This window comes from Metarhizium acridum (assembly GCF_019434415.1).
Source record: "Metarhizium acridum strain ARSEF 324 chromosome Unknown scaffold_1, whole genome shotgun sequence".
In the NCBI taxonomy this organism is placed as follows: domain Eukaryota; kingdom Fungi; phylum Ascomycota; class Sordariomycetes; order Hypocreales; family Clavicipitaceae; genus Metarhizium; species Metarhizium acridum.
The window spans coordinates 1,775,673-1,797,640 of NW_027094015.1; the positions used below are offsets into that span (position 1 = coordinate 1,775,673).

A 21,968-nucleotide genomic window follows, 5' to 3' on the forward strand; every position below is an offset into this window, starting at 1 on the left:
GCCGCACCGCTCCGCTCCCAACCGGGCGGCCATTATCGCCCCTGCTAGCTGACCCGATGGAGCGCGTGGTCTGCAGCTATGTACGGGGTTAAATATTGATAATTGAGCCGAGAGACAAAAATAAGAACTTCCGCTGCTAGCACCGCACCGCCTTGGAAACCCTACATGTGACTGCTTCGTTCCAGTCAGCATTTCGAGTACGTCATTTTTCTCTGTCGTAGGGTATGCGCTCTCACAAAACCAGCTTCAAGCCATAATAAAAGACGAGAAATAGCGCGACAATGATGGCTGATAGCTTGAAGATGGCGACCTTGTTGCCGGACGCTGCCATCCTCGTCATTCTTCCTGCTCCGGTTTTTATCTGCGACGTCATGCTTGAAAATGTCTCATTCTGGAGGCTCGTTAGATGTGCTTCAAGATGCGTTCAGATACTTTTTTTTTTTTCTGGAAGAGGGCGTGAGGCAGGAGCCATACTGTGTTGTCAATGACATCCTGGGCGCGTGCGTGATCGTAGATGTCGATGGTGACGCCGCGCAGGGCAGATACTTTGGCGGAAAGCTCGTTTAGGCGGGAGTCGTTTTGCCTTTCGCGCTCGTATGCTTCGGACATGGCGCGAGGTTGTATGATGTCAATGGTTTACGGACGGACTTGGGGATGGAGGGTCCCTGGCGAGGCCGGGAAAAGGGGGGGTTCGTGAAACGAGGTTGGCCTGCACTGCCGTTTCTCGGCGTGGGTGGTCGGCGCTTCGTAGGGCAGTGAACAGTATACGGATGTGTCCAATGTGAGTGATGGCTTAGGACTGTGTTGTTGGTGGATGCTGGCGTGGAGTTGGGATTGACACAGGTTCCTGGTTGTCTTTGGAGTGGCAAGGGGCCAAGGAAACGGTTGTTCAATGACGCTCCGGCCGCGGCTGGCAGGGTCTCGATGTAACGAGTGGCAGAGCACAGCCACACACGCCCACGCGGCGTGGCGGCAGGACGGCCGGTTTCAAGGACAAAAAGGACAGAGAGGCACGACAAATGTTTTATTATTATTTGGAACGGGATAAATACTGACAGCAAATGAACTGAAGTGCTCTGAGAGGGAGTGTACCTGTAGATGGACCTGTAAATGGATATTAACGCTGTGCTGGTTTCGGCCCCGACGAGGGGAGTGGTCCTAGGTCGTCGGAGCTGTCGGAGCTGGCACTCAGTACGAAGTACCACAGCAGTAAGTTTCTCGTGGTGGATGAAGACTGGTGAGGCAGCCGCCTGCACTACGGAGTACGGCGGAGTAAATGACTCCAGATGTCCTCCACCTTCCCGGCTGCAGCACACTGCTTGGCGTATTACGGCGCTGGCCTTGTCGTCAGTCCCCCGCCACCCCGCCCTAGGTGGCTCGCCATTCACAACGCGCCCGCTGACATCAGTTCCCAATCCTCGTCGCCCTCTCTTGGCTCTCTCGCACCTTCATTCCCACCGCGCCATTTCTCTCGGCCAAACGCGTCCCAAATCTCCTGCATTGAACGGAAGATACGCGAGGAGATAGACCACCATGGGAATCAACAACCCCCTCCCTGCATCTCTGAAGTGTGAGTTACCGGACCCATCTCGTTGTTTCAATGCCCGGCCGGTGCTGGCATGCCGGGACATCGGACCAACCCGCTGACTGTCGTTGCTTTCTTTCAACCATAGCGGAGTGTAGGAAGTGCGGAAAGATCCTCACTTCATTTGTCAACCCGCGACAAGCCTTTGGTCCCGACAAAGTTATTCCGCCGTCAATCCTGTCCAATGCGAAAGGCTTCGCTATCATCACCATTCTGAAGGCCGGTTTCCTTGGGTCTGGCCGTGTTGGCAGTGGTCTTGTTGTCGCCCGCCTTCCTAATGGGTCATGGAGTGCCCCCAGTGCTATTGCAGCGGCTGGAGGTGGCTTCGGAGGCCAGATCGGCTTCGAACTGACCGACTTTGTCTTCGTACTCAACGATACAAATGCCGTCAAGACGTTTGCCCAGATGGGGTCCATCACACTGGGCGGAAATGTATCACTCGCCGCGGGCCCGGTAGGTCGCAACGCTGAAGCTGCTGGTGCTGCGTCTCTCAAGAGTGTGGGGGGTATTTTCAGTTACTCCAAGACCAAGGGCCTATTCGCTGGCGTCTCGCTCGAAGGGATGGCCATTATTGAGCGCCGCGACGCAAACGAGAAGCTGTATGGGACTAGATTCACAGCCCAGCAGCTGCTGAGCGGTGCTGTTTCTCCTCCGCCCGCGGCCGACTCCCTCATGTCTGTTCTGAACTCTAGAGTATTTAGCGGCATGCGAGCTGGCTCCGTGACCGATGACGCCATGTACAACGATATGCCCGTGTACGACGATCGCCATGACGATGTGGTATGGGAGGGTCGTAGAGGAAATGCATATGGCCAGGGAGTTCAGCGAGATCGCACAGGAACCGGGCTTGGACAAGGTGAATTTGGCAGACCGAGTCGATCCAGCACGTGGAAGGACGACGTTTACGACCGACAGGACTTCAACCCACCGTCACGATCGAATACATTCGCATCGGGCCAAGGATACAACGATTCAAATGGTGGGGCGAACGAGAAGAGGGTTGGTCCAGGCAGGCCTACAGCCCCGAAACCCAAGTTCGGTGCCGATAGGGAAGCTTCTTTGAAGCAGAACGAAGCTATCGCGTTGTTCAACTTTGACGCAGACCAGCCTGGAGATTTAGGATTCAAGAAGGGTGAAATCATCACTGTGTTGAAGAAGACTGACAGCGACAACGATTGGTGGTATGTAGAAATGCCGCGTGCATTGTTTCCCTCTATGACAATGGGTGCTAACTGAAATTCCAGGACCGGCATGATTGGAACGAGACATGGCATATTCCCCAGCAACTATGTCAAGATGAAGTGACCGAATTACCCTGAACTCTTGCCCAGTTAGCGAGCCATTGATCCGATTTCATAAACGCTCGAGCTATACCCTTGGAGCCGGAGCGTTTGGGTGGGTTTGACGACACTTTCCCTTGTGTTGCAATTCGATACTGTGACACGGATAGTCTTACCAATTTCTCCCTTTTACTTTGACGTTTCTTTTTGCATTGTATTCGGACGGGGAAAGACTGACTGATTGCGGTTTTTGGTTTTTGCGGGGGTCCGGTGATGAGCGATTCTTGGGTCTTAGAGAAAAGATATCCCTAGGTCTAGTTTCCAATTTTTGCACAATCCTAAAATGAAGAAGACAAGTTCAAAACCACTAGTGGACGCTAATATGTGTTTAGAAGTGCATCATGTCTTTTAGGGCAAGGAGCCGACTTGGCTGCACCGCCTTGGCGAGGATTTGCTCAGCACTTCTCCGTGCCTTGATAGCTAGCTAGCAAATCAGGGCTTGCAGAAACCCGCCGAGGATGAGGCGCACAGATAGCAAACGTACATTGCTTTGAGACATGAGACGAAGCCGCCAAATTGGCCCACATGCGCATAGCCTTCGACAACTGGTCGGAGAAAAAAGTCGAATCGTTGGACTAGCGCTTCCGTGGCGCGGGATCGACAGCGGAGTAATGAAACTAGGAGAAGCATACTCCGTACAAGTCTTTGCTGGGCAGAACCTGAGCCGGGTAACTTCTTTGAGCAATCAGAGGCCTTCTCGAGCCACTCAATAGCATCTTTCGGTAGCATACATATCTGCGCATGTACACTGCATGTATGGAGTACGGAATAAGAGTTATCTGGGCATCAGGACTCGGGAGACTGGGCCAAGCGGGTTACTACGTAGTGGGGAAGAAGCTCGAGATGGAGACGGGCCGGGGGGGGATTTACTGCGGGGAGGGGAGCAAGCTTCAGCGAGGCCACCCTGTGATTGGCCAAGCAGGTAAATATGAAGATGGGAACTTGGGAAGCCTGAGAGCTGACGGTCACGGAATGCCTACAAGAGCACCAGCAACACCAAACGGTGCAGGACTGGGGCAAACGCCAACTTAAAAGTGTCCAAGTGGCAAGCTGCAAGTGCTCCAGATGCCATCTACTTAAAACCCGCAACCCTTTTAGCCTATTGGTGGTGGGCTACCTCATACTTGACAAGCGGACAGAACATCACCAGCATCGGGATCCGTGCTCGTGCTCACGGCCAGGGTTGGGGTTTAGACAAACAACAGACGCTGGGAAGGGGGGGTGCATAGTCAATTCTCTGTACCGAGTACAGAGAGGGCCGATCTGTCACGCCTGCCTCCTTACATTCCCACGATCCTGCTCCTATCCCGACCACGTCCTTTGGACCTGAGGCCCTTTGCAACATCTCGATTGCAGCAACCAAAGTTGGCTACACGGCATCGCCTCTCCCCATGGAGAACCGACTCCCACTCTTGCTGCCATCTCCCTCGACCGTCATCATCCACAGCGGCAGGAATAATGACAAGCTCTCACTTGTTCGCCAAAAACGTCGACAGGTAGCCTCTGCCTGTGCCAATTGTCGCAAGCGCAAAGAAAAGTGTGATGACAAGAGGCCGACATGCGGCGCCTGTGCCCGCAGAGGAGTCACTTGTAACAATGACATCAAGGAGGACGAGTCGGCCAGTACTGTGGCCTTGAGGCATCGCAACACGTCTCTTAGACAGGAGAACGAGCAGTTGCGTGAGCTTTTCAAGCTGCTGCATAAGCTGCCGACCGAGGAAGGACAGGAAGTCATTTCGAGATTAAAGGTTGCCGATGACCCTATACAAGTGTTGCGGTCTGTCCAGGAGGCCAGCCTGCTGATCAACAACCCTAATTCATCCTCTTATTCCGCTCTGTTGGACTCGAGACTGGAAAGGTTGGACCTCCTTGCGTTGCGGGAAGGCGCCATTCGGGTTGATGCAAAGCCGTGGACCGCAGTGGCCGGCGATGGCATAGTGTCGGAGCTCATCTCATCGTTTTTCAACTGGGACGATGCTTTTTACTTGCCGTTTCTTGACAGGGAGGCGTTTCTGGAAGAGATGAGGGCGGGAAATATTGCGGCGGCCAAGTATTGCACGCCGTTCCTTGTCAATGCCATATGTGCAGACAGGTCTGTGAGTATTCAATCTCGACTGTGTTATCGCTTGGGGAACCTGTATAACAGATTGCTAACTGTTTCTTCGGCGCTGCAGTATACTTGTCGGCGAACTAGAGCGTTCAGCGGTATCAGCAAGAAGGATTTAGCTGACGAGTTCTTCAACGAAGCGAAGAAGTTGCTCCATCTTGAGAATGGCCGGGTCTCTATCCCGACGGTCCAGGGTCTTACGTTACTCTTCTCCATAGCTTGTTATCGAGGCACTGATAAACTTGGTGGTGTAAGTGGACTCGGGAGGCTGCCACGGTGTTTAGGCGCAATTTCAGCGACGATTTGTTTCTTGCTCATCCTTTCATCGAGAAAAAGAAATCTTCACACCCTGCAACGACGTGCTAACATCCGAGCTAGTTATATCGTATTTCTGCATATGATATGTTTCACCAACTCAATGTCGATGCCATGTATGCGAGAGTAAAAGACGATCCTCTAGCCGCCCGTGAGAGACGCGTCCTGTCCCGGCTAGCATGGGGTCTTTTTCTGTTTGAGAGGTTTGTCTTAGCTCTGACGCCTGCCATTTCTTCACTTGTGCTACCTCGACTTGACGGGCTAACCATCCAAAGCATCGTTGGATACATGTATTTGCAGCAGTCGTTGATCCCACCGCCTCAAATCCCGCGGTGCTTCGAGCCACCACCCCCTGCAAAGGCTGGACCAGTACCCAACATCGACCTCTTTGGTAACCCGCACACCAGTGAGAGTCGATCGCCCCCATTTGTCACCGGCGCATTGTATCTAGCTTGTGATATAACCGGTATGCTCTACGAATCAATGGACTGGAATTTCAGGTCAGAAAGCATATGGGGTACTGAGCAGGATCTCGAGAGACGTAGAGATATGATTGACGAGGTACGCCAGTGGAGAGCAAGATTGCCTCCAAACTTGCGGGATGATACCAACTTTACCCCACAGACATGCTATCTTCGGTACAAGATACTCCTCCAACCCTTCCTCCCTTCCCCTTTTACCATTTACATGGCACCTTGTTAATCAACCTGTGCAGGGCATACATGAACGAGGTCCTCTTTAGTATTCTTCGACCGCTTTCCCCCCAAACCGAGATTGAGCCCGGCTGGACCGTCAAAGCCTTACAACTGAGCTTCTGCCAAATCGACATCGACAACATGGACCGCTTCGTCAAAGTCTACACCCTCCGCGACTACGCATGCATCAACATTGCCGGGACCTACAACTCCATCCTCGTCCTGGTATACCACCTGGCCGACCCTTCTGTGCACCAACTGTTTGCCAAAGCAGCCTATCTCATAGGGGAGACGGGCGGAGACTTCCCCATGTGCCGGTATATTCTACAGGCCATCAAGGCAATTGCTTGGCAGGCAAAGACGTCGCTGCCGCAAATGGCCAAGAGGTACTTTGAAAATCTAGACGGTGCGAGAAACTCGTTTAGGGATATCAGTTTTGCGTTGCCCGAGGAAACCGGCAAGAGGATGTTGGCCGGGGGGCCGCAGCCCAGGTTCAAGGGGGACGATATGGGCTCCTTGCTGTTTAAGTGGAGCGCCATGTCTATCGAGTAACTAGTTTTTTTTTTTTTTTTTGTACCTTTTGCCTTTTGCCTTTTGGAGGGCGGAAGATTTTGAGATAATCTTCATTAATCAAGGTTTCAAGGGATTCCGATATCCGGACAAGGGTGAGCTGGTAAGGACATCGCGCGAGTGGTATGGCAGGGAGTGCATATATATTTCTCTCTATATTTCGGGCAAGATATGTACAGAGATTCTAGGAAAAACATAACAATGTGCATCATTCCTCATCATACCTGCCACCATGTACTCACTTTCTTGTCTAGGCCGAAGCTGGGTTTCAATCCCTCGTTCCTCTGCTATTGTCCCGAATGCATGACTATAAACAAAATCCCACAAGTATGCCAGTCGTCTTTCCCGCCTAAAATAGGCACCTATGTCCCCAGCCACGAGCAACGGAACATGTTCGCGTCCACACCAGCTCTTTCCCACGTCCTGCCGGCTTTCGCCAACGCCTCGGTCCAGGCAGAAAGGCGCTGAGCAACGGTACACTTGCAGACTGGTTGGCCCAGGAAAGAAATGCCGCCTCCGCCGCCCCGAATCCAGTTCTGCACGTCAGGCTGTAGATGCATACTGCTGCTGGTGACTTCTGCCTTTGGCGTCGTGGGGTGACAGACACAGACCTCGGCGTCGTTCATGGTCCATGCCCACAGGACCATGGCCGCCGCGGACAGGGCCAGGTACACAATCGGATCGAGGGCGTGCGCCGACTGGCCAGGGTTGATCAGCAGCGATGATTCGTACGCGAACCACGTCTGCAACGACGCGATGGCTGCTGTTCTCCCATCTGCAGACAGCGCCCATTCTTGTACTTTGAGCACGTTTTGTTGCCATGTCTGCGAGGCGGGCGTGGGCTCCATTTGAAGAGGTGCGGGGGAGAGATAAATCTCTCGCAGGGTGTGGACGTCCGCGTGGAGATGAATCGTGAGCAAGAGGAGAAGCGGCCTGATGTTTGAGATGCACAAGTCCAGTCGGTTCGTCACTTCTTGTCGCCAATTTGGGCCGCGGGAGGGTTCGCACCCGAGGTAGCTTTTGAGAATCGTGGCCGTGTACCCCCCTGCAACCAGGGGTTTTCGTGACTCGGCGACGATGGTTTCCAGCTGTTCTAGGGCGAGATAAAGCTGCTGAGATAGATCGGCCTTTTTCAGCATGGCCATGTCTCGATTGAGCGTCGATTCTTTCTTGAGTGACCGGATGTCATTCCACATTCCGAGCAAACATAGTTGAATGTCCTCTGGTAAGATTCCGGAAGGTACTTCTTCGGGGTTTCTCACGTTCAGTCGTGACATTTTATAGTTACCGCGAGACCATGGCTCACTGCGGCTGCGGTCGAAGAACACCATGATCCCGTACGAGTTCCACATGGCAAATGTTGACGATAAACCCAACTCTAGTTCGTCGCGCCGCAGCAAAGGCGGATGACCGTACAAGAGAGACAAATAGGCATCTACTTTCAGTGCGCAAGTGGCAATTCTAGGTAGGAAGAAAGTGTGAGCTTCAACGAAATTTCCTATGGTGGCTTGGATCCATACCTCTTCCAGCGCTCAGTCGTCCCAAATATAAATGGCCGGAAGTCTCCGGGATGATGTGCCAGTCGCTGAGACTCAACAGCGTCTCCGTGCAAGCAACCATTCATACGTAGAGCCGTAACAAGCAGGCTAAATAGCATGCGAGATTGCCTGATAGTATTGTCTCTCTACGGCGATATTAGTGATTAGGTCAAGGAATACGAGTGTGTGTAGTCAGGGGGGTAACAAGTATACGTCCACGGCGTATCTCGCTATGTAGCCGAAATGATTGATTTACGATAACCAGCGTGCGTACACTCGGCCAGTAGTCAAGAAGTAACTCGCTGGCCATGAAGAGAGCAAATAGGGGAGGGAAGAGTAGGAGAGACAGCCAAGGCACACAACACTTACTCCTGTCTCGAAAGCGAAAATAACATTGAGAAGCGAAAGCTGATAGAGGTCGACTGGCCACGGATGTGTGGGGTCTAGATCGGATTGATTCTGGAGCGTGTCAGAGTACGAGGCTCGAGATACACATGCACAAGCAGTTTCCCATATCTCTTACCAATTCCTTGTGAAGCTGCCGAACAAGGCAGTCATGAATCTGTAAAATTTGATCCTTCAATTTCACATCGCCATGCAGCCAAGAGTCTATCATGACAATTGTCGAGATAACTTGGACAGAGTCTGTTATCTCGTTAATCACCGGGGCGTGAAGAATTGGCCATCGTGTGTGGAAGGTCGCTAAGTAAGATTCGATGCGGGCTGTCAGCCATAGTCGTGGGATTGCCTGGGGCTCAGAAGGAGATCCTGGCAGCTGCTTTGTGAGAACTCTGAACAAAATGTTGAGGCCTGCCGACCTGCTAAAATTTAGCTGTTGACTTGCATCGCGATCTTCGGTCTCTTCTATTTGAAGCAGGAAAGGCGCCTCTAGTGTCAGCAGCTCGGGAGAGCCTGAGCTTGGTGAAGAGTTGGAGCCTCCATCGCTCGACATGACGGAGAGTGGCTCAGCCTGGACGAAACCATTTTTCTTGTGCGAATCGAGGTTGCCTCGATTATACGTGCAGGCAACTCCTCTCTTGACACACAAGGAGCACTGCACGCCCCCGCTGCATCTCGTCTTGTTGGCATGGCAGGTATCACAAGCCCTGTCTCTGCGAGGCTCGTGTGACGCGGTTGCGCTATCATGAAGAGTGGCGTGTCGACGAAGCAGGTCACTAAGCTCCTATTAGCCTAAAGTCCATTCCGCATTCTCCCGTCAAACAGTACCTTCGCGTAAAAGACCGGCCACAAACTTCGCACCGAAATGACCTCCCGGTATGTGAAGCTTGGTGTCTCCGCAGGTGTTCCTTGCGGATGAAAGACTTGCCGCAATGACAAATGTGTCGGCTGGGAGTTGTATCTGCCATGTGCCCGAGGGGGCCCGAACAGACCTCAAATAAGCCTTTAAAAAATGGGGGATGCTGTTCAATGTGGCTGGTCCTCTCCACGATGTCTCTCCCACCGGGCGGCTGTGCTGCAGGAGAGCGAGCCGAAATGTAAATCAGATGCAGAATTGACGTCGATATGTGGAGATTTACAGCACGAGTCTGGCCGCGTGCGTCTAATATCTGACAGTTAGCAATGTGTGTCAATGGCCAAGGCTTCTCAAGACCGGCTTCATCCCATGCGGTCTCGATTGGGTGTTGGGAGCGGTAAAGGGTTGGTTGTTTGGGTCTGTTGCATCTCACCAGCGGTTTCGGCAACTATTCTTACCAATTGAAATGAATTTTAATCAGGGCTGGAAATGTTTCTCCTCCGGTAATTGTCTCGAGTGAATTGCATCACTGGGTGAAACATTACATAATATACTGAATTGAAAAACATCGCGAGAACAAGAATAACACGATTAACTGAAAGCTCAACTGCCGATGTAGTTGACAAAGTCGGCAAGAAAGTGGGATGGGATGCGAACAGAGAAAGATTATCTGGCCGACAATTAGAAATCCGATCCCTTATGCGCTCGCGCCGGATGTATGACTAGTGTGTGAAACAGGCGACTAATTAGGGGCCAGATTCAATAGATAGACCCCACTCGTGGACACTCATGATGCGAAATTAAATTAGGGGAGTGGATTTTCAAACGGCCAAGAACGCTAGCTCTGATTTGGCAAAAAGACAAGTCAGCCCATCTCCTAAACTCAACTTCCACACAGTCAATGCGGATAGTAACCACAGATATAACCCCAAGAGTAGCATAGCTGAAGGGGCGGTAAATGCATCTATTACGGCGAGTTGGAAACCGAAACAACAGCATCATTTTCGTGCAGTAATTAGACGAGACATTCCGAAGTGCAGTTTGTCACGAAACTAGTTGACTTTAGGTACTTTGGGCGTGTGGGATATACTGCCTGATTAGGCATAGCCAGCTTATTTCTTAATTATTTTTTTCAAAAGAATCCTTGACCCTGAATACTCCGTAGTGACTGCTTGTTTTGTTACAAATGCATGGTCTCGGCATCCCACTCTGCATCTTTATCAAACCATAAACTTTGGTCAGGCCTGATATCGCACTTTGACAATCCCACTTGGTTGTTATGTGCCATCTCAACGCAGTGGAACCCGATTTTTGATACTTCGCCATGGTGATGCAATGTTGCATCGATTCAAATGTGGGATGTTCTCGAATCTGGTAATGAGAATATATAATTTCGTTGCAGCGCTGCTATGCACCAGCCTTTGCCAGCAGTCACGAGACAAACGACACACTTGATTGAATACACAACACCTGACACATATCCCCAGAGAAGGGCACCTCACGCAAAATAAAATTCCCAGTCAGCATCATAGTCAATATCCATCAACCAACAATGTCGGCTATTAAGAACGTCACAGTTGTCGGCGCTGCGGGCAACCTTGGCGGAGCGGTATTCAAGAAGCTCGTTGATTCCGGCAAGTTCAACATCCAGGTTCTGAGACGGCCAAACTCCACCACTCAGTATCCTGCCGGCACAAAAGTCAGTTGAAGCCGACTTTTCATCAGTTGACGCTCTCGCTACGGCACTCGAGGGCCAAGATGCCGTGATTGCGCTTTTAGGGCCAACAGCTCTGGGCCTTCAGCGCCAACTGATCGACGCATCCATCAAGGCCGGGGTCAAGCGATTCATCCCCTCAGAGTTTGGTGGTGATTTGAGCAATGCCAAGAATAGAACGCTGCTGCCGTTCCTTGAGAAGGTCAAAATCCAGGACTACTTGGCTGAAAAGTCCAAGTCTTCTTCTCTCACTTACACATATATTTACACTGGTGCCTTCTTGGACTGGGGTATCGAAGTCAACTTCCTCCTGGATGTGTCAAACTATCAGCCGACGATTTACAACGGCGGGAACCAGGTGTTCAACTCTACGTCTCTGGAAACTGTTGGCAACGGCGTGGTAGGCGTGCTGACCCATCCCGACGAAACCAAGAACAGGGCTGTGTATTTGGGGGACGTCAAGATATCACAGAATGACCTGCTGGCCATTGCCAAGAAGGTGGCCCCCAACAAGCCATGGCAGCCTAAGCACACTACTCTCGATGAGGCCACTGCCGAAGCTGACAAGAGGTTAGCACAAGGGATCGTGGACTTTCACACCATTATGCCATACCTGTATCGATCTATTTTCGACCCCGAGCACGGTAGCGACTTCCAGAAGAATGATAATGAGCTCTTGGGCGTGCCTAAGAAGGATGAGAAGTTTATCGAGCAAGTGTATGCGAAAAAGCTTGCCTAAACGGCGCAGTCAGAGTCTCTAGTAGTCAGTGTATACTGGCACTGCGTGTACCGTACTACGGATTAACTCGGTGTCAATAAGAACAATACTATGAGTCTCATTTTCTGTGTCTATCTCGTGGTTCCAAAGGCCAACCTATACTATTCATTTCAATTCACGTTTTCCAGAAATGCTCGGCATAATTGCGAGGAAGATTTGACGCGAATAATTGTCTCAAACCATGATCATCCTCTCCACCAGTCCCTACTCATCTCTTGTATCATCGTTTGATCCTAGCCGATCGACACTTGCGCGAATAATTGTACAAAGTGCCAACTTATCACCCGCCCAAGACGCCTTCAGGACGTACTAATCCGGGTTGTGAACAAGGAAATTGTTTTCCCCAGACTTTGCCTCCACTCACATCTTTGCATCGGGGAAATTGGAACCCCACGCGGGGAAATGAGTCCGCGTGAAATGCATCCGAATGATCGTCCTCCTCAGCATCCATCACAAACAAAGCCATACAAGCCGTTGGCTATTTCTCCGTTCAAGCCTTGCCGTCCAATGAGACCACCATGAAGGTTGCAGGGTAGTTAGGCCGAACAGCTGCCATGACTCCAATATGGAGTACGAGGGATGGTAAATATAATCCGGACATCAGTGGCGCTGCCATGTCAACCCATTCCTAGACTACAATCGGTCCGATGGATAAATAGGCCTCTCTGCTGTGCTCTCCAGCTCGTGTCGCGATGGGAACCGTCTCGGACAGCTCAGCTATTTATACCCACGGGCAACCAAGCAAGCTCTGCGGTATCCCAAACATGGGGCTGCCAGAGTCTACACAGCAATAGGTTCCTGCATCATGAAGAAGAGCTCTTCTATTCTCTTGGGCCAGGCCGTCCTGGCTTACATATCGTCGGCACAACAAGTCTACGTGCCTGCTGAAGGTCCAACACCGCGACCACAATGCCCACGCTCAAAGGTCAAGGAGCCTCACTATTCCTATCAGCCCTTCAGCTTCACGCTCACAGAAACTGTCCGATATGCCACATCGGTACCTGCTCCGACGGCTACAACAACATACGCTCCTCCTCCTGATGCTGTGTCTGCCTTGGTCCCTTCTCTGTCGTATACCACATGGGGCAACTGGAATCGCAATGCTCCCGTCAAGGCAAACGATACCAACGACCCATATGGTCAAGCTGCTTGGACTGCCCTTTGGCAGCATGCCAACCCACCAAACTTCACGGAAAGGGCTTTGTACAGCACAACTGTGTCTCCCACACCCGTTGCCACCGGCGAACTGGTGCTCCCTCCTCGAGACTACTTTGGACCGACCGACTGTTACGACTTTCCAGCCAACTTCTCCTTTGGAGTGGCCAGCTCCGCCTCCCAGATCGAAGGCGCTGCTGCTGATGAGGGCAAATCTCCGTCTCTCATGGACATCCTGGTTCGGGATTCGCGGCCAAAGTCCTACACCACCAATGAGCACTACTATCTCTACAGGCAGGACATTGAGCGCGTGGCAGCAATGGGAGCCAAGTACTTCTCCTTCAGTCTCGCATGGACTCGCATTCCTACCTTTTGCCTTGCCAGGAACACCAGTCAACAAGGGGGGCATTGATCACTACAACGACGTCATCAACTTCATCCTGGACAAGGGCATGATTCCCGTCGTCACTCTGCTTCACTATGACACGCCCCTCCAGTTCTACGGGAGTAACCTCACAACGGCCGCCGACAAGCCCGAGATTGGATACGTGAACGGTGCGTACCAGAACGAGTCCTTCCCGGACGCCTTTGTCCACTACGCCAAGGTCGCCATGACACACTACGCCGATAGGGTTCCCATCTGGTTCACCTTCAATGAGCCCCTGCTCTACTCGTACAATGCCAAGTCCATTGACCACGTCATCAAGTCTCACGCCCGAGTCTACCAGTTCTACAAGGAGGAGCTAAAGGGGACTGGACGCATCTCTCTCAAGTTCAATAACAACTTTGGTGTGCCCCGGAACCCAAACAGCGAGGCTGATGTGTATGCTACCAACCACTTCAACTCAATCCAACTGGGGCCATTTTGCGACCCCATCTATCTAGGAAAAGACTACCCCGAGTCGTTTAAAAAGACTTTCCCTGATTACATCCCTCTGAGCAAAGAGGATTTGCGATACATTGGAGGTACAGCCGACTTCCTCGGCATCGATCCGTACACCGCAACCGTCGTGGCTCCTCCGGTTCCCAATGACTCCAACAGCGTCCTGGAATGCGCAGCTAACTCGTCGTCGGCATTCAGACCGTACTGTGTCAATCAAACCTCAGTCAATGTCTATGGCTGGGACATTGGATATCGTTCACAGTCTTATGTCTACATTACTCCCACGTACTTGCGAAGCTACCTCAACTATCTGTACAACACATGGAAGACCCCAATCGCCATAACAGAGTTTGGATTCCCCATTTTTGCAGAGTCAGAAAAGGCATTGTCTGACCAGTTGTTCGACTCTCCCCGGAGTACCTACTACCTGAGCTATATGTCCGAGGTTCTCAAGTCCATCTGGGAGGATGGTGTGGAGGTAATTGGTGCGTATGCTTGGTCATTCGCAGATAATTGGGAATTTGGAGACTATGACGCGCAGTTCGGATTGCAGGTGGTGAATCGTACGACGCAGACAAGGTATTTCAAGAAGAGCTTCTTTGATCTGGTTGACTTCATGAGGGCGAGGGGGGCATAAGCTGGCCATGGTGGATACATTTCCCGTGAGATTCAAATGCAAGCTTTGTTCTCGACGCCATGAAGGCTACCTTTCTCGACGGAGCGTATCATTGTGCTACTATGGCACATCAACTTTGCCCTTAGATACTAATTGCAGTAGTGCCTTATTGCTGCATTGAAATAAGTTCTTGGCTCGTCCTATCATGCCGTCAGTGCCAAATTTACGTTTGGGGTTGGTGGGTAGATTTACGCTCATACGACTCGAAAGTAAATGAGGGACCGCAAGAATAAAGAATAAGGTGCCGTAGCTACACCAAGCAAGTAGTCGGTGAATTCATATGACATTGTACCCAACTCGACGGGGAATTCATAATTTAATTACATGAAGTGAATCTGTATGGAGTGTGACAGCCGGAATCCCTCCCCAAATAAATGTCACATCTCCAGCGAAGTAGCCTCCATCCAATCTTTATTTCCAAACAATTACACATATTCAAACATAGACTTGCCGAGGCAAATGACTTCCGCTAGTGCCCAAACTCCATGTCAGTGTTTTCACTGTACAGCCGCTTTTGAGTTTCTTAAAGTTCAGTCTCGTCGCTCCTCAGTTCGTGTAAGATGCCAAACCGCTTTGCGTGGCGTATCCTCCACGAGGCTAACAGACTTTATTGCAGCCTTCTCCTGAAGTTCTGGATCCTTCTGGAGGTCCTCCATTGTGTCGCGCACGAGCTGTCGCATTCCGCATTCAGTCTTGGCTGGGATCATGAAGCGTACGGCCCTTGGCGAGTTGGACTTTCGAGAGGCAACTTTTTTTGAGTACTGAGAGCTGGTGACGATGATGTAGTCGGCGTTTGTGTCGTCCCATTTCAGAATGTGACCTGGGCAGCTGTCGTCCTGGCGAGTGTCCCATGTAATAATGCAGTGCTTTTCTGGCATAACCTGCAGCTGCGCGCCGGGAAATTCAATGTAGTCATTGCTCTTGAAAACCGTGGACATTTGCTTGATGAACTCGTCGACGGCGACGGCGGTTGGTGATGCGATCATTTTTTTTGTAACCTCTGGTGGAGAATAAAAAGAATTATAGTAATAGAAGGAGGAAGGGTAAGATGTAAACACAAAGACAAAGAGGTATAGATGTATAGAATAGAGAATTTATATAGATGACTTGAGTGGTGAAGGCCCCAACGTCAATATCGATTCTCTCAGAAGCTAGTTGCGTGCGTAGATGCTTTGAGATGTAGCACTTCGTGTTTGAAAGGCCAAGAGGACTTGAAAATGCATGCTCTGTAAAATGGTGATGGTCTTTATATAGGAATCGAACGTCCCTCGAGCTTGCCCAGTACAGTGTGAGATTCAAGACTGTTGGGGCAAAGGTAAATCAGGACCAAACTCAATTAATTCACTAGGTCGACACGTTTCGAGCCTAAACTTTAAAAAGGATCCTTTCCATTGTAACTGAGATTCAGGTCAATGCCACTTTGTATACCTGTAGAAGGATATGTGGACAAGTTCTTCCCAGGCTCTAGTCAAGAACACCGCGAAGCCAGCATGTTAGTTCATAGCACATGCTTTATTAGTTACAGATTGAATATTTGTTAAGATTTCTTGGTCGCTATTGCTGACTCTCAGCAGCTCTTTGAGCCAAAAGTTTGATCTGATGATATGTAATCGTTCCAAGTAGAAGAGAGCGCATTGTTCCTGATCACAGCCTCTTGCAACATCCTTCTCATACTGGTCAAATATCTTACGGGATGCTTCATCCAGTTCATCTAGGCTCGCTAAATGTGTCAGAATGATTGTTGTCTCGGGAGAGTCCGATCGTAGCTTGTTCAGTTGTGTCCCGCCTGGAGCCATTGGTGGCGTCCCTAATTCCCTACAAGGATCAACCTCTGCGGATTCACCGGTGGGTCTCGACTTTTTGTGCGTATTCTTGGCGTCTGTAGAAAATGGGAGTTTCCTGCGTCGTGGCATGAGCTGTCTCAGGCTGACGGCTGGGCTTGAATCGAAGCTAGCAGAGAAGGCGTTGGACGTACTGTCCGCGAAGATTTCATCCACAGACACACTAGCATTCCGTTGCGCTTTTAGAGACGATGAAGGGAAGGGTTTTTTATTTTGCCGTCCTTCAGATATCGACGACGAGAAAGAGCGTGTGAAGTACCGATGACTATGCTTTCTTGTTGGTTTGGGGGTCGGACAGGTAGCTTTCAACTTCTTAATTTCACACTCATGTCGCTGTTCTTGGTTCACGACGTTCCTGAGCGGGGATCCAACATTTGGCTGGTTCAAGGTGACTTTTTTTTTTGTCGAAAAAGCATGATAGGGATTGAGATACGACAGGTCATGTGAGCCGAGTTTTTCAGATAATAGATCGCCCCGGACAGTATTTCCTGATTTAGAGTCTCCACTAAGCCTCTGTAAACTCTCCAGGACCTCGTCAAATATATTACCACCCTGGGGTTTTCTTGTGGGAAAAGGATTGGGATTGTCATTGCATAAAGACTTGGCTTGCGCAGTTAACAAGGCCAAGGGTGTGGTACAGGAGAATGGGGATTGTTGGCTGGCGCTAGTCTTTATGGGCTGGGATCCGTTGTTGGTATTGGCAGTGACAGTACCCTTGTGCTGAATTACTTTGCCTTCGCCAATCTTGAAGCCAGATTTTCGAAGAATGCAAACGGATATTAGAAAGTCTCGCTCCTCAACAAACCATACACGAAGAATATGGTCCCGATTTGGTAGCTTTACACAAAGCTGGTGTCTCCCTTTATCGACACATATTATTCCTTCAGTGCCATTCGGGTGGCTCAACAAGTCATTAAGTCGTATTAAAAGCTGGCAGAGAGCGTTAGAACTTTGAGAACTCCACGTGTGATGATAACGAACCATTTGTCTAGTGCCGGTGGTAATCAGCAGCGAAAGAATACCACAATCGGAGCCCAACGACCTTTGCCCTTCTAGGCTTAACTCTAGCGGCTCATTGAATTGCTCAGGGTCGTATGTTTCTTTTGCTGCGCCGATCTCCACCTCGACCAGGCGAAGTTGACATCCCAATGCAGGCGAAGCAAATCGAGCCATTCGCGATGTTCGGGTCGCAGGTCGTAGCTGAACATGAACCAGATCTACCTAAAGAATGTTTAATGTTCTTGATGGATGTACTCCGTACCCAGTATCACGTCACATAATTGGCAACCTCATTGAGTTCGACCAATTTATGGTTGCAGGAGGTATGGAGCAAAAGGAACCTTGCCGATTGGTGTCCATTCAAATTGCAAATCGTGTGTGTGCTCACGTGGTGATAAGATAGCCTTTGCCAGCCTCGCATTTGGGCGCGACTAGTCTCGCGCCAACACGTCTCCAATCCGTCCCTCTGGTAGTCGTCGGCTAAACGACATCCCTCGCTCGGGCATTCATCGCCTTTGCGATCGTTTCAAGATCACTGGTCGGCGAGCGCCGTGTACAGGCAGTGAATTGATGCGCTTGAACGCTGGTTGATTGCGCATCCACTGGATTTGAAGGCGGATCGCAAGCACAGATCCGGACGCGCAATTTGTCAAAAGTCGTAGCGCAAGAAGCTGTACGACAACGTCGGTCCAAAATCCGGCAGAGAACGGACACGTTATTCACTGCTGATTTGGGACGACCAAACCGCAATGACTACGACGCCGCAAGAGGTGCCCCTGCACTCCATCGACCGCACTCCCGAGTATGAGGAGTTTATGACCAAGCTCAAAGAATTTCATGAGAAGCGAGGCACCATTCTCGACCCCGAACCTAAAGTTGGTTTGATATATCTCGATTTATACAAAGTATTCAATCACGTCGTTGCCAGTGGAGGCTACGACAAAATTTCTGAGGAGAAGTTGGCCTGGCGCCGTGTTGCAGCCGAGTTGGGTTTGCACTCAAACAACGAAGCCTCGACAGCATTTTCCCTCAAGGAAAAGTTTTACAAGAACTTGGCCGCTTACGAGATCAAGACAGTCCACAACAAAGAGCCACCTCCAAAGGAGATTCTGGAGGACGTCACCGCAAAGGGTGCCAGCTTATTGACCCGCACGCTTGAGAACTTCCGGCCGAAGCGTGACAGCAACGTGAACGCTGGTGACTCTGCGGCATCAGGTGACGACGGCACACCGACGCGTGAACGTTCTGCTCCTGAAGCTCCTTCAAGCTCCCGAGCTTCTCGTGGTCTTCGAGAGGCACCTCCACAGCGCGTCATCTTCCAGCCCGACACAGGCCCCAGTCGTTCGACTCGGCAGGCTGTCCAAAACGCTGCTCAAAGCGCATCTCCAGCTCAAGGAAACTCACAGACGACACATCACACAAACATGCCTCCAATGCCGCCCGGCGGCCACCAGGGCCGTGGGCCTTCTATCATGCATCACCCATCAAACTCGGAAAACACTTCCAACATGGTGCTCTCGTACCAACCAAAACATCTAAAACCTTTACAACTACGAGCTGTTGCAACTCCCAGCAGCGCTCCCAGTGAGTTTCAACGGCATCGTCTGCCTCACCGGCCGGCTCTCGTTGACCCCACAAGCCGTCAGCCAATGCAACCAGGCAGTAAGTGACTTCAAAACTAAACTCGATTTTTTTTGCAGCTGGTCGGCTTTCTAACGATGCGTAACGTAGCTGGATTCGATGGACCTAACATCTATACCCGTTGCCTGAATGCACTACGATCTGGTGTTCCAAGTGAGCAAGCTTTTGCATTAAACCACCTCGTCAAGATATCTTTCGAACGGGGTGACAAGTATCGCTTCGACGCTTTCCCTGGCCTTGCAGAGGGGCTAGTCGACAAGGGCCTTGAGGTCGGCAGCTTGTTTTACCATGTTTGTTGGACCGTTTCATGGGATCCGTATGCAGACTCTGGTGGCATTGGTTCCCTAGATGGCAACAATGGAACACCGGATATTCTCGACCGTATTGCCAACTTGGTAGAGAAGGATCAGCCAGATGCCCTTCAAACCGAAGCATATACCGACCAAATGGTGTTGATCACGGAAGCCGTCCTAACTCTCCGCAACATGGTGACTTTGCCAGAAAATGCGGTGAATATGTCAGACTTCTACCCCATCAAAGACCTGATCTGCATCATCGTGCACTTACCCCCTAAGGATTGTCTAACAGAGCTGAAGCACATGGCGTTGGACATTGCGGAGCAGATCACACCATTTATGGTCCTCGATTCCGACGATCCGTTGTACAAGACTTTGTTGCAACAGCTGTCATCTGACGATCGAGGTACAATTTTAACCTCTCTACGAGCGTTGGGTCGCATCTCGATGAACCTTGAAGCCACGAACAAGCTTAGCAATGTACCCGCAGAATCCCTCCAGCGCATTACAAACTGGTTACTGCTCAACGATGATGAGTTGATGGATGCCTGCTTGGATCTACTATACCAATACACAGCTGTTGTCGCTAATGTGGACAATCTCGTCCGATCAACCACGCCGGAGAACCTTGTTGACCATCTTGTCCGGCTTTTGGCACATGGAGCCAGAAAAGTCCACCGAGACTTCATTCTTGTTCCCGAGCAAAAGCTCCCAGCTCGTGACGAAATTGCTCCAATGCCAGAAGATTTGCTGCAGCAAATGATCAAGCTAGAAGAGCCCGATCGAGTGCACAAATGGGTGAAATGCTTCTTCGAAGAGGATAATGACTCTTTTGTCACACAGCTAGCCGCTTGGCAAGCCTACCAGTCCGCTTTTGTCGGCCCCCTGAAGGCTATTGGCCAACCCATGATTACGCCGGCAGACTTCATTCGGAACAGTACTTCCGTATATAAGGATTCCAACGCGCAAGTCCTTCGTGAACCTGGGGAGCCACAGCAGAAGTTCATCATTCACGGGATCCGCGCTCGGCCTCGCCCATTGAACTTTGAAGATGCAGAATATGTTCGCTGCCTATGGGCTACCAATCCGGAAAAACGAAATGAAAAGTGTGGGCAGTTCTTTCTCAAGCCAGAGCAGATGTGGAACCATATTATAACAAATCACCTCGACGAGAAAGCAAACGAATCCGGGCAGTTTAGCAACAAAGAGAGGAAATTTGTGTGTACTTGGGGCGAGTGTTCCAAATATGCTACACCAACGAGCCTGCAATTGCAGGACTTTGCGCGCCATGTCAACACCCACATAATGGCTGCTCTTCCCAACGATACCAAAAACCAGCAAAAACCTTGGGTTGTGCCAGCCAAGACTATGGCGGTTACATATGAAGAGACGATGACTGTCCGGGATGAGAGAAACCCCAACTTGCCCCCTCAGGCAGCTGGTATTCCCCTCAGTGCCGTTCTAGTACTACGCAATATTGCACGAAACGTTGTCAAGACCGAAGCAGAGGAGGAACTTCTCAAGATGCAAGAGTCCAACAACTCTGAAAAGGGTGGTTGGAATGAGAAGTTGTTCCGGGCTGTTTTGCCTCGTCTATTTGAGGTTCTCGCTGAGAACCGAGCTTTGGTAAGTCCCCTGATCCTTATTAAGACTATCTCACTCAGAAATGCTACCGGATCGACACTAACAACAAGCAGGGTCCGTATATTTCATCTCTTTTAGATTTAATCCGTCCTAAAACGCAGCCTGAGGATGAAGAAGAATACTAAAGATGATTGTTATCTAATTCAATGATTATTCATGTGCAAATTGTTGGAGATTCCAACGAGAAAAGAGCTTTTCTTTCAGTATGCATCTGGTGTCGGAGAAGATGGGGAGTTCTGGGGTCTAGTGGTTTGGTTGAGAATACGTGTATAGTATGATGGTATGGTTTTACAAGATAATATCCTGCGCAGAGGCGTTGAGGAGCGATAAGCTTAGGCGGGAAAATTATACGAATTGGCCTGACTACTGGAAGCTGTTTTACGTCCCCGATAATGTTGTTCTTGCAAGCCAGGACCGAATCACTTGAATGATCGACAGGATAGTTGTTATGCGCTTTTGCGCCCTTTATAGCCTGCGTATGGTCCAGCTCAAATTTATTTAGGCTGCAAGGCTGGGCCAGTCGGCACTTGAATCGAGTGCTTATCAAACTTGTCATACACGGAGCAAATTTTATCGTCACCTTATGAGAATCAATCCCTCCAACAAGCCCTAATCAAAATTTAGCAAGTTCTTTCGAATACAAATGCCGCTGGATAATCACCCATCCATCAATTCTTCACAGAATCAAATGACAAAAGTGCTATGTGGCCATTGCTTTGACTCCCCACATTTCAGTGGAGTTGGTGGGCTTTGATATTAGTATATTTATTCCGCTAACTCCGTAGTATTTATGGAAATACAACTGCTATAGACACTGTGGTGTAAAAATCAGGTCTTAGGGATCAGAGCGACACCTGCACTATCAGCAAATGCGGATGTAACGCCAACACAGCTCGATGCGTCAACACTTCATCTCAATGGCTGCGAGGTGAGACC

At 50.4% G+C, this 21,968-nt stretch overlaps 10 protein-coding genes across 11 annotated transcripts; 6 read left to right on the forward strand and 4 right to left on the reverse strand.

Annotated features, from left to right (window-relative positions):
• Nucleotides 1-161: 161 nt before the first annotated feature.
• J3458_000495 (uncharacterized protein) lies at nt 162-609 on the reverse strand (the record flags this gene model as incomplete). The annotated part of the gene is made up of 3 exons (XM_007810843.2): nt 162-174; nt 237-391; nt 475-609. The coding sequence occupies 3 exons, from the start codon at nt 607-609 to the stop codon at nt 162-164; spliced, it is 303 nt and encodes a 100-aa protein (XP_007809034.2).
• Nucleotides 610-1,039: 430 nt separating this feature from the next.
• Nucleotides 1,040-3,232, forward strand: J3458_000496 (uncharacterized protein). 2 transcript variants are annotated; one of them, XM_007810842.2, is made up of 3 exons: nt 1,040-1,570; nt 1,674-2,766; nt 2,830-3,232. In XM_007810842.2, the coding sequence occupies exons 1-3, from the start codon at nt 1,534-1,536 to the stop codon at nt 2,888-2,890; spliced, it is 1,191 nt and encodes a 396-aa protein (XP_007809033.1). In that variant the 5' UTR covers nt 1,040-1,533; the 3' UTR covers nt 2,891-3,232. The 2 variants fall into 2 exon arrangements, with proteins under 2 accessions (XP_007809033.1, XP_065978047.1); XM_066116165.1 differs by having other exon boundaries at nt 1,047-2,766.
• A 674-nt stretch (nt 3,233-3,906) lies between these two features.
• J3458_000497 (uncharacterized protein) lies at nt 3,907-6,594 on the forward strand (the record flags this gene model as incomplete). The annotated part of the gene is made up of 5 exons (XM_066116166.1): nt 3,907-5,021; nt 5,100-5,282; nt 5,411-5,550; nt 5,623-5,985; nt 6,063-6,594. The coding sequence occupies exons 1-5, from the start codon at nt 4,317-4,319 to the stop codon at nt 6,592-6,594; spliced, it is 1,923 nt and encodes a 640-aa protein (XP_065978048.1). The 5' UTR covers nt 3,907-4,316.
• Nucleotides 6,595-6,974: 380 nt separating this feature from the next.
• J3458_000498 (uncharacterized protein) lies at nt 6,975-9,255 on the reverse strand (the record flags this gene model as incomplete). The annotated part of the gene is made up of 4 exons (XM_007810840.2): nt 8,674-9,255; nt 8,520-8,609; nt 8,133-8,296; nt 6,975-8,073 (listed from the first exon to the last, which is right to left on the reverse strand). Exons 1-4 carry the CDS (start codon nt 9,100-9,102, stop codon nt 6,975-6,977), a joined length of 1,782 nt encoding a protein of 593 aa, XP_007809031.2. The 5' UTR covers nt 9,103-9,255.
• A 1,702-nt stretch (nt 9,256-10,957) lies between these two features.
• Nucleotides 10,958-11,858, forward strand: J3458_000499 (uncharacterized protein; the record flags this gene model as incomplete). Its single annotated transcript, XM_066116167.1, has 2 exons — nt 10,958-11,104; nt 11,157-11,858. 2 exons carry the CDS (start codon nt 10,958-10,960, stop codon nt 11,856-11,858), a joined length of 849 nt encoding a protein of 282 aa, XP_065978049.1.
• Nucleotides 11,859-12,702: 844 nt separating this feature from the next.
• On the forward strand, nt 12,703-13,464 carry J3458_000500 (uncharacterized protein; the record flags this gene model as incomplete). The annotated part of the gene is made up of 1 exon (XM_066116168.1): nt 12,703-13,464. The coding sequence occupies one exon, from the start codon at nt 12,703-12,705 to the stop codon at nt 13,462-13,464; it is 762 nt and encodes a 253-aa protein (XP_065978050.1).
• A 40-nt stretch (nt 13,465-13,504) lies between these two features.
• On the forward strand, nt 13,505-14,572 carry J3458_000501 (uncharacterized protein; the record flags this gene model as incomplete). Its single annotated transcript, XM_007810838.2, has 1 exon — nt 13,505-14,572. The coding sequence occupies one exon, from the start codon at nt 13,505-13,507 to the stop codon at nt 14,570-14,572; it is 1,068 nt and encodes a 355-aa protein (XP_007809029.2).
• A 569-nt stretch (nt 14,573-15,141) lies between these two features.
• Nucleotides 15,142-15,597, reverse strand: J3458_000502 (uncharacterized protein; the record flags this gene model as incomplete). The annotated part of the gene is made up of 1 exon (XM_007810837.1): nt 15,142-15,597. One exon carries the CDS (start codon nt 15,595-15,597, stop codon nt 15,142-15,144), a length of 456 nt encoding a protein of 151 aa, XP_007809028.1.
• Nucleotides 15,598-15,995: 398 nt separating this feature from the next.
• Nucleotides 15,996-17,764, reverse strand: J3458_000503 (uncharacterized protein). The gene is made up of 2 exons (XM_066116169.1): nt 17,434-17,764; nt 15,996-17,382 (listed from the first exon to the last, which is right to left on the reverse strand). Exons 1-2 carry the CDS (start codon nt 17,623-17,625, stop codon nt 16,105-16,107), a joined length of 1,470 nt encoding a protein of 489 aa, XP_065978051.1. The 5' UTR covers nt 17,626-17,764; the 3' UTR covers nt 15,996-16,104.
• Nucleotides 17,765-17,907: 143 nt separating this feature from the next.
• J3458_000504 (uncharacterized protein) lies at nt 17,908-21,595 on the forward strand. Its single transcript, XM_066116170.1, has 3 exons — nt 17,908-19,113; nt 19,183-21,014; nt 21,086-21,595. Exons 1-3 carry the CDS (start codon nt 18,201-18,203, stop codon nt 21,155-21,157), a joined length of 2,817 nt encoding a protein of 938 aa, XP_065978052.1. The 5' UTR covers nt 17,908-18,200; the 3' UTR covers nt 21,158-21,595.
• Nucleotides 21,596-21,968: the final 373 nt, after the last annotated feature.